The 10,564-nt window shown below is 41.5% G+C and overlaps 1 protein-coding gene across 1 annotated transcript; it reads left to right on the forward strand.

Moving 5' to 3' along the window:
• The first annotated feature begins 7,574 nt into the window (after window positions 1-7,574).
• LOC144372784 (transcription factor 7-like) lies at window positions 7,575-9,885 on the forward strand. Its single transcript, XM_078036032.1, is given in 2 exon segments — window positions 7,575-8,664; window positions 8,667-9,885. Coding segments are annotated over 2 exon segments (1,374 nt in total). The 5' UTR covers window positions 7,575-7,589; the 3' UTR covers window positions 8,966-9,885.
• Window positions 9,886-10,564: the final 679 nt, after the last annotated feature.

Consider the following 10,564-nt stretch of genomic DNA (forward strand, 5'->3'; position numbering starts at 1 on the left):
TCATTTTCTGATAGTTTTATACGAAACGCTGATTCTGATACAATCAAGAACAAAAAAGAAAAAACATCTCTTCTCATAAAGATGATTGTATTCTCCCAAATCATCTTCCACTGACCAGCTCCCTGTTGGGCCACATGAGGGCACATGAAAACAATGACTATAAGACAGGTTCCACAAGTCTCCAAGTTTTCCAGGAAGACTGAGCTGTGGTTGCTCTTTGTAAGATGGATTTGCAACTTTCTTCACTTCCCTATTTCAACTCCAAATTAATTTCTTGAGCTCCAATCCTTATTTATGATTGGTTTCTGAGGAAAACCCAGGCCAACATAATATAAGATGATTTTTGGGCAGCACTAAAGTGGCTAAAGAAGTTTGCTAAAGAAGGCTATGTTAAAGTGGAGCTTTTGAAAGAGGACTCATTTTTTGTACCAGCTTTTGGTGGAGGATTAGATTTTTGTACTGTGTAGCTGCACTGAATCCCTTAACGTGAAGCCTAGTGGCTGAAAACAACCCTTACCTATACTTCTCACAATGCTGTGTCCAACTGGTTGCTCTGATGCCTATTGGGCTTCCTCATGCAGCTGCCCTGGGTGGGGGGAGGTCACTGCATGAGTAGTTTAGCAGCTGAGAGACCCTAAAATTCGGTACTGGGTCTTCTTCTTTTTCTGGGGGTCCAGAGTTCCTCAAGAGCTGGGGGCAGTGGGGAAGGAGGTTGTGAAAAAGCTCTGAAAGCTGGTGAGGTCTAGATTCTGAAACTGCCCCACATAGCTTCCTGTCACATCTTATAAAAGCCAAGGCAGTTGACCAGGACAGCTCAGCATCAGAGGTGGGGGCAAATCCCACTGCTATTGGCATAAGGTTCACAAAATTACAGCTATGTTTTTTAAAGACCACAAATGGAAACCTTTGAAAACTTGATATTTCATATTAATTCCCCACCAGAGAAAAACCAAAAGCACACATATACCAGTTCTCTGTCCATTTTAAAGAAAGCTGATCTTCTGTGTTACCTTAGAATCAGGATGGTCTGATTCAAACAGCTTCCATTTTTATGGATTTAATTCTACATACTGTTTAACATGAATAAACAGGAAAACCACAAGATAAAAAACAATTGTCCATCTGTAACTTTTTCAGTCTTAGATTCTGTATTTATTAAAAATTGCATTTTTATTCAACATAACATGATTTTTACAGAAGTTAAGGCTGAGAAACTTGAAATATAGTAGTTCAACAGAAACTTATAACTTTTGGAAAATATTTTGTTTGACCTCAAATGGAACATTACTCATATGAATGAATACATAACAAGATGATAGTACTTTTCAAGTTTTATAAAAAGCTTTTTATTTTAATCAATTTGTCATTCTGTCTCTGATTACATTCTTTTAATCTGAGGAGGTTAAAAGCAAATAGATTTTAATCTTCTGCAATCATGGGTAGAAGGAGCTTCTCTCAAAGAAGAAAGCAGATATTATTTTTGCTTAATTAATGTGCTTTAAAAATATGTTGAAGCATATGAGCATTTTGCAAAAATAATTTAATAATTACTGTAAATTAATAATTGGCATCAGTTAAATCTTCTCAAGATACATTTCTTATTTGATAGAATTTTTGTAGTGAACTGATTTTATAATCCCTGTTGTTAATTTAATTGGGCTAACTTTAAAGTGAAATCAATGAAGAATATTTTATTACTTTTATTTTTATGTGCATTCATTATTTGCTTCTGGAAGAATTTAGAAATTCCAATTACATAAGTGCCTAGCACTTCAGTCTGTAATTTGTAATGGATAAGAAAAAAGCAGGACTTTTAGATATGTACACAAGTTACATAAAAGAAACCTGGCCCAGTTCCTGAAATACAGGAGAACCAAGGTGCTGCCATTGTATGCCACATGGGAACCTGTAGAGAGAAATAGCATAATCAAAGTATGCTCAGATGGGAGCAGGGACCATCATGGTAAAGTTCATGGTAGGGGGTTATATCAGGAGCTCATTTATCACACACGAAAGTAAATGAAATAAAGTCCCAGTTGAAGCAAGATTATAGAACTAAACCCAACTTGGGGGTGACTGTCTGGGAAAATCTTTGTTCAACTGTATTTTGCCCCACTGTTGCTGGCCTTTGAAGATGGAGAGGATCATAAGTAGGGATTGGAGAATGGCTGCAAGGAGCCAATAGTGACTGCTGCCCAAATACCAAGGAGGACACGGGAACCTTAGTCTGCAACTGCAAGGAACTGTATTCTGCCAGTCCCAAAAATGGGCCTGGAAGAGGACCTGATGTTCCTGAGGAAAACAGGCCAGTGGGACCTCAGTTGTTCCTGCTGTAACTCCTTGAGCTGGGAACCCAGTTGAGTCCTGCTAGACGTCTGGTGCACAGAAACTGGGAGGTAAGGAGTGGGTCCTTTTTTAGTTTCTAAGTTTGTGATAATAGGTATGGAAGCAACAGAACACTGATATAAATTCTGGTACCAGCCATGCTACCATAACAAAACCTCAAATATGTGCAAAGTGTTTTGGAATCTGCTGGTAAACTAAGCCTGCTGGAATTTTGAGGAGAATAATAATAATTTTAAAAGCCTTGATTGCTTTAAAGACTGCTATAACTATGGACCCTAAAAGGACTGCAAGGGAGTGCTCAGAAGAAAGAAAGCCTCATGTTATTGGAACAGCAGGAAGGGAGACCCTTGTTCCACCATGGCCGGAAGCTTAGGAAAATGGTTCCCTGCAGTCCTTTAGGAGGTAGGACCTGTCATTGGTGAGTTTACAAGTTGGGTTTACTAAGCAAAGTGTTGAAGTGAAAACTGTTTTCTTCTTTATATTTATAGTAAAATTTCAGGGTGGGGAGAGAGAGGGAGAAACTGAGGAAAGAGCTGTCAATGTGGGAAATCCTCATCCTGTACAGATGGCAAAAGGTGCTAAAAATAAGAGATAGCTGCTCTGGAGGTTAGCACAAAGAGCTGAAGGGGTGCAGCAGTACAGGCCTTTACTGCAATCTCAGGAAGATGGAAAGGTCCCAGCACTCAACACCAGGGGTTCAAGTTATGCCTGTAGGTCTTCTCAGTCCTTTCAGAGAGCCACCAGGGAGCTTCTTGGAATGATCCTTCAGCCACCACAGAAGAAGCTGAAAATGGAAAAGGAATGACCTCAGCAAGATGTGAGCACATGTTCTGTCTCATGAAGCATCCACAGGGGCCCACAAGGAACTGGGCTGTCTCATCAGCAGGACAACGGCCCATGGGAATGGACAGGGACAGACCTCAGGACAGGGAGAGATGCTCAGAACTATCAAGATCTCTGGCAGGAGGGGGCTGGGCAAGCCACGCGGCTACTAACACAAGCTCCCTTCCATGCAGAAGCAAGAAGACACAGTGAAGCTCCCAGAGGGCAGAGATAATCCAGGTGGGATCTTCCCGGGCCTGGGGACTTAACGTAGAGGAATTCCTCCATTGGATTCAATTTTCCCCACGTTTAAAGAAGAATGCCAGTAACTGTCAGTTTTCAATCCCCATGTAACAAATTAGCACAAAGGTAGTGACTTAAAACAGCACAAATTTTTTGGAACCTATTGAGAGCCACAGCCAAAGTCAGAATGATGCCTGGCATATTGCCAGAGGGAATGGTTGAAAGGTGCTGCCAGCGAACCATTGAGATGATGATTTGAGTTAAGCTGTAATATAATAGCTGTGGTGCTGGATTGATTGAGTTGTATATGAACCCTATGGGTGGGAGGGGATAGGCTGGCTCCGGGAATCTGCCTCAGGCACCCAACACTTTGTAGTCATGTTGCAAGGCCCTGCTTTTGGAATTCTTTTCAGAGTTTATTGGAAATTTTTGAATGGTGACATGTCTTGTTCTCTAAAGATTAATTAATTTTCAGCAGTAACTAAATTTCCAAAAAGCAAAGTATGGTATATAAATTTGGGCTCAAAATTAGACAAAGGTTATGAAAGGACTAGAAATCAAGTAGACATAATTTCCCATATGGCTTTTAACTGACTGTAAAGAAAACTCAAGAAGAACATTTAGAATAGTTGAAATCAGTTGTAACTTCCCATATTAACTTTGCTTTTATAATTAGTTTGACATTATCTTAAAATCTAAGTATTTTCATATCATATCAAACATTTTAGCAGATAACACTAACTTGAATCAGTTACTCTTAGTTTCTTTACCTACATTCATTGTATTCATATAACAATAATAATAATAATAATAATAATAATAATAATAATAATAATAATAAATGTGTTAGGCACCATTCTGCTGCAAAGGTGTTTCTATCAAAATTTTTGTGAAATTACAAAAGGAAAGTAAGCTTTTACCTTGTAGGTTGAGTTCTGTTGCCTACTATAATAAGTAATTGCCTTTTATAATAAGGTGATTCTGTGCAGAGTTCTGTATTTGCTGTAATTCTAAATTTTTATTTACATTGTCAGAGAAGCTGACAGGTAAGAGGTAAGTTTCATGAGTTACACTTAGACCTAAGACCTTGAACTTTACTGAAATTGTTTAGTAGCAATGAATCACAGCCCTTCATCACCTGAGTCCTTTTCATATAACCAGGACATGACTACAGCAGCAGCTGACTGTGTAGATTTTCATATAGGCTACAACCAAGAGCAATTATTAATCTCCTTACTACAAACAGCAACTCTAGAGTTAAAATATTGAATTTCAAGAGAATGTACGTGAGGCCAGAGACCTACCAAGTGACCCGATGATAGTGTACCACTCCAAACCAAATATTTCACAGTAGGAAAACTGTGGCTGATACCTAGAGTAGAGTTGGAAGACATCAAATCCAGCATGGTTTTTTCTTCTATTGATAAACTTACAGATTTCTTCTGTAAGAAAAATTCTGAAGAAAGGAATTACCTTATTTTCATAGTCAATGTGTAACTGAGTATGTTTTTCTGCCTCTTCTGTTAGTTTTGGAATGCCCTTCAACCCTGACTTCTGTTTATCCTTCTCTTTACAATGAATGCTATCAGAGCAGTCAGTTACTTTTATGTTCATGGTGCATGGCACAGAGAAGGTCATGAAAAAATCTTTTTGTTGGAACAAAGAAAAGAAATAAATTATCTTACTGGATTTTGCAAGCTTAAAATTAATTTTGTAGTCAAACTTTCTGTATTAAGATTTTATTTATTGTTATAATGTTGGTGAATAAAAAAAGCATTTCCTCCCACTGAACATTAATTCCCTTAACTATAATACTGGGGTATAATTTGACCAATCTAAAAACACTGTTGTAAAGATTAAATGAGATAATACAAATAAAGTTGATAATATAATAAGTAGGTATTATATAGTGTTCTGACTGTAAATAGCTTTATACCATTTAACTTTTATTATTTCAAAGGGATGTTATCAATCTATTAAAGAATCTAATGGAATCCCCTCATCATACCCTCATCATTCCATAGCTTTAGCAAGCTCTTCAAACTATCTAAGCACAATTCACAATAGCTAAATTGTGGAGCCGACCCAGATGACCTTCAGTAGTTGAATGTGTAGGGAAATTTTGGTATATATGCACAATGGAATATGACTCAGCAATAAAAGGGAATAAAATCATGGCAAATAAACGGAGTTGGAGAATATAATGTTAAGTGAAGTAAGCCAATCCCTAAAAACCAAAGGCCAAGTATTTCCTTTGATATAGGATACTGACTCATAATGTGGTGATGGGTGGGGAGCATGGGAGGAATGGAGAAACTTTAGATAGGGCAAAGGGGAAGAAGAGGACGGAAGCGGATATGGGGGTAGGAAAGACTCTGGAATGAGTTAGACATCATTACCCTAAGTTCATTTGTGAAGACACGAATGGTGTGAAAATAATTTGTGTACAATCAGAGACTTGAAAAATTGTGCTCTATATGTGTAATATAAAATGAATTGCATTCTGCCATCATATATAACAAATTAGAAAAAAATAAAAGAAAAACTACCTGTGTGCTCCATATCAAAAGTCACTCGCTGACACTAGTCACATTTTCCCCCACTTACATATCATGATCCATTAGTGAAATGAAGTCTACTTATTTCATAGGGACTGATTTTATTTGGGGGGTGGAATGACTTGCCAAGGATTGAATTCAGAGGCACTCGAAAACTGAGCCACATCCTCAGCCCATTTTTGTATTTTATTTAGAGACAGGGTCTCGCTGAGTTGCTTAGCACCTTGCTGTTGCTGAGGCTGTGTTTGAACTCAAGATTCTCCTGTCTCAGCCTCTGGAGCTGCTGGGATTACAGGTCTGTGCCAAGGCGCCCAGCCCCATTATATTTTTAACTAATATGAACAAATGGAATGGAGTGGAGTAGAGTGCAGTGGAGTGGAATAATAGAATAGAAGAATAGAGTCTATGTTTTGCATTTAGTGGGATAAATAAAGGTAAACATTTTGTGAAACTTCCTTAAGATGCATGTGCATAGTATGCTTATGCGCCTATATATGTATGTTAGGTTCAAATATATCTTGCTTGATCAAGATGGCTCACACAGAGCATCCTGCAGATTTCTATGCCTTATCATTTTCATCACCCTTGCTGTTCTTAGTTTCACCTTTTTTGCTTTATTTCCCAACATCTAAGCACAACAGCTACATTTGCAATACAACTGATTACAGAGATCACACTTATTTAAAAAACAGATTAAACCAACCAAGTGATCACATTATCAAGTGATCACAATAATTGTATGCTAGCTTCACTTATAACACAAAAGGTCATGTTCAGAAGGCAAGATGCATCAAATTTTGAGTGTTCCACATAGATAACCTGTATTCCAAAGTTTCTTAGAATATGACCCGGGAGCATGTCATACACAAAGCAGGAAAATGAAGGTGCACTCTTCTAGATGATGTCAGAAATTGTTCTAAGTCAAACTTTATATCAGAGCATGATGCCTTACAGTAAAATTATAATAAATAAATATTCCAGATTTTTGTAATTAAGATGCTTTAAGCCAATTTATCCACTTTCTTAACTTGAAACTAGAATCAGAACATGAATCAAATATGTCAAGTGGTTTTCTTACAACACAGAATTCCACAACTATATATAAAATGTTTTTGTTTGAATGATATATAGTAAAGACTGTTCACACACACACACACAAAAAAAAAAACACTAAAATGCCTGCAGATGATGGAGACACCTTTGAAATTCTCCATTCCAACGACCATTAATCTAATTTTCTTCTTCTTCTTCTTGAATTCATATCTCTTCAAAAAGGATAGTTTCTCATTGAGTCTCTGAAATGCAGTGTAGCTGTTCTCCCTCATTGTTAATTTCTTGCTTATTAAACTTTTCCAAGAATTAATCTAATTAACATTGAGTTTACTTTTTAAGACTTGTATTGTTTCACAAGAAAAAGACATAAAAGGCCTTTGATGTTCCGCTCAGCCCCGCGCCCTTACCCGGCGCCCACAGCCCGCCCAGGCGGAGTCAGCCCGCGCTCCGCCCGTCGCGATCCGGGCTCGGAGGTCCAGACTCCGGGCTCGCCACCTCCCGGGCCGGCTCCGCGCCCCGCACTCTCCGCGCCCCGCGCTCCCTGCGCCCAGGCGGGCGGAGGGCACCATGCCGCAGCTGGACTCCGGCGGGGGCGGCGCGGGCGGCGGCGACGACCTAGGAGCGCCCGACGAGCTGCTGGCCTTCCAGGACTAGGGCGAGGAGCAGGACAAGAGTCGCGACAGCGCCGCGGGCCCTGAGCGCGACCTGGCAGAACTCAAGTCGTCGCTCGTGAATGAGTCAGAGGGCGCGGCCGAAGGCTCTGGGATCCCGGGTACCGGCGCCAGAGCACGCAGCGAGGCCGAGGTCGGGGCCGAGGCTCTGGGACGGGAGCACACTTCGCAGAGACTTTTCCCGGACAAACTTCCAGAGTCTCTGGAGGACGGCCTGAAGGCCCCAGAGTGCTCCAGCGGCATGTACAAAGAGACTGTCTACTCCGCCTTCAATCTGCTCATGCACTACCCACCCGCCTCAGGAGCAGGGCAGCATCCCCAGCCGCAGCCTCCACTGAACAAGGCCAATCAGCCAACTCACAGTGTCCCCCAACTGTCTCCTCTCTACGAACATTTCAGCAGCCCACACCCCACACCTGCACCTTCGGACATCAACCAGAAACAAGGAGTTCACAGGCCTCTGCAGACCCCTGACCTCTCTGGCTTCTACTCTCTGACCTCAAGCAGCATGGGACAGCTCCCTCATACTGTGAGCTGGTTTACCCACCCATCCTTGATGCTGGGCTCTGGTGTCCCTGGTCACCCAGCAGCCATCCCCCACCCGGCCATTGTGCCCACCTCAGGGAAGCAGGAGCTGCAGCCCTATGACCGCAGCTTGAAGACACAAGCAGAATCCAAGGCAGAGAAGGAGGCTAAGAAGCCAACCATTAAGAAGCCCCTCAACGCGTTCATGCTGTACATGAAAGAGATGAGAGCCAAGGTCATTGCAGAGTGCACACTCAAGGAGAGCGCCGCCATTAACCAGATTCTAGGTCGCAGGTGGCATGCACTGTCAAGGGAAGAACAGGCCAAGTATTATGAATTGGCCCGTAAAGAGAGGCAGCTGCACATGCAACTATACCCAGGCTGGTCAGCGCAGGACAACTACGGGAAAAAGAAGAGGTGGTCAAGGGAAAAGCATCAAGAATCTACCACAGGAGGAAAAAGAAATGCATTCGGTACTTACCCGGAGAAGGCCGCTGCCCCAGCCCCGTTCCTTCCGATGACAGTGCTCTAGGCTGCCCTAGGTCCCAAGCTCCCCAAGACTCACCCTCATACCTTCTGCCCCTCTTCCCCACAGAACTGCTTGCTAGCCCAGTGGAGTCGGCACCAACATCCCCACGTCTCTCCACTATTCTCAGTCTCCCTGCCCCTGGACCACCACAGGCCCCTCACAGCACCCTGCAGAACACACAAGTACAGCAACAGGAATCTCAGAGGCAGGCGGCCTAGCATGCACAGGACTCCTGGCCTCCTCCAGAGGCCTAACCCTTTAGAGAAAGCAGAAGCCCTAGTCATATGGAAACTGGCCAGCAGCCCTCCCAATGCTCCATGTAGGGTCCATGCCCTGAAGATTTCAGAGGCTGAAAAACTTCTGCCTGAACGTGAGGCCATCAATTCAAACTTCTGAAGTGGTGGGACCATATTAATGCCAGTGTGTCGTCTCATTAAGGGAATCCTGATGCCTGTGGCAGCCTACATTGTGGTGTCCCCCACCCTGCTCCAAACCATGTGCTTTACTAGCCAGATACCCTTGTCTCCCTTGCTTTTCTGCTATAGGTCACAGAAGGGCAGGACTAAGCTCAGCTACATTCTCTACAGAAATGCCTCATCTGTCCTCTGCCACACCCTTCCCACACCAGACACTTCCATGGATCAAGAATAACCTGTTTGATATTATCAAACAACATCTGAGCATGATCACAACCACAAAGCTCAAGATGACTATGCTTCTCCAAAGGGAATGGAGGAGCTGTTTACAGAAAACCAGCTGCTCTTCATAAGCTGGACCAGAGGAAGCCTCTTAGTATATTCTCAGGAGCTTAGAAGAGGAGGAGGGAATAGAATAGGTTTAGGCCTAACAACTTATCAGGCAAATTCGGGTTCCTGAGCAACTTAAGAAACCCTGACACCAAAGCTCAGGCACCAGATGATGCAGGCAAACAGTTCAAAGAAGTCATGGCCCAAATCTAGTGTGTATCCCTCTCTATTCAGTCTTTTTCACAGTTCCATTTCCAGCTCATTCATGTCACTTGAGCCAGCTCTTAGGCAATTTGAGAGAGTAAACCCAAAACCTCCTCCAATAGCCAGAGCTTGCCTTCTAGCATTCAGACCAGGCCAGCGTGTTTTTTTCCCTTTGGGGCTGAAGGAAAGAGGACTGTTAAAACTAAAGGAACCCAGAAACCTCTAGTGGTGGACATAAGTTTTCACCACAGCCTGCTTTAATCAATTTTTGAGCCAAGCTTCAACCCTGAGCCTTGAGAAACAAGTCTTTTATTTTAATTTAACTTTTTTTTCCTTTTGCCTTCTCCTCATTGTACATAGCCTGAATCCAAAGAAAAAGGGCTGTCTGTGTACTCGTATACACCCTTACAAAAAGCCTTTAGTTACATACTTTAGCCACTGGTTTCTCAGAATCCAAAGATCACCTATTCTTGTGTAGTGTTGCAAAAAGTCTTGAGAAAAAAGGACCAATGTAGTGTTCAAAATATTTTTGTATTGTTAATGCATCATCAAAGAAAAACTTTTTTTTTAAACATGAGAATAAAGATACTTTTTACTGGGAAAAAAAAAGAAAAAGACATAAAATTATTTGAGGAAAAAATGCAGGCATTTCTTGTTTTTTACCTGGTGCATTTTTACTCTGTTTGCCACAATAGTGATTTAATTTACACTGAACAAACACAACTCTCTCCAATACAGTTTCATTTAATGCAGCTAAATTTGTATTTGGCAACAATGTACTATATTTAAGATAGACACATTAGTTAAAAAAGCACATAAACAAAGAATTTCTTTTTGATATTCTATGAACTCAACATTAGAGATTTT

This window comes from Ictidomys tridecemlineatus, unplaced genomic scaffold (assembly GCF_052094955.1).
Source record: "Ictidomys tridecemlineatus isolate mIctTri1 unplaced genomic scaffold, mIctTri1.hap1 Scaffold_1625, whole genome shotgun sequence".
In the NCBI taxonomy this organism is placed as follows: Eukaryota; Metazoa; Chordata; class Mammalia; order Rodentia; family Sciuridae; genus Ictidomys; species Ictidomys tridecemlineatus.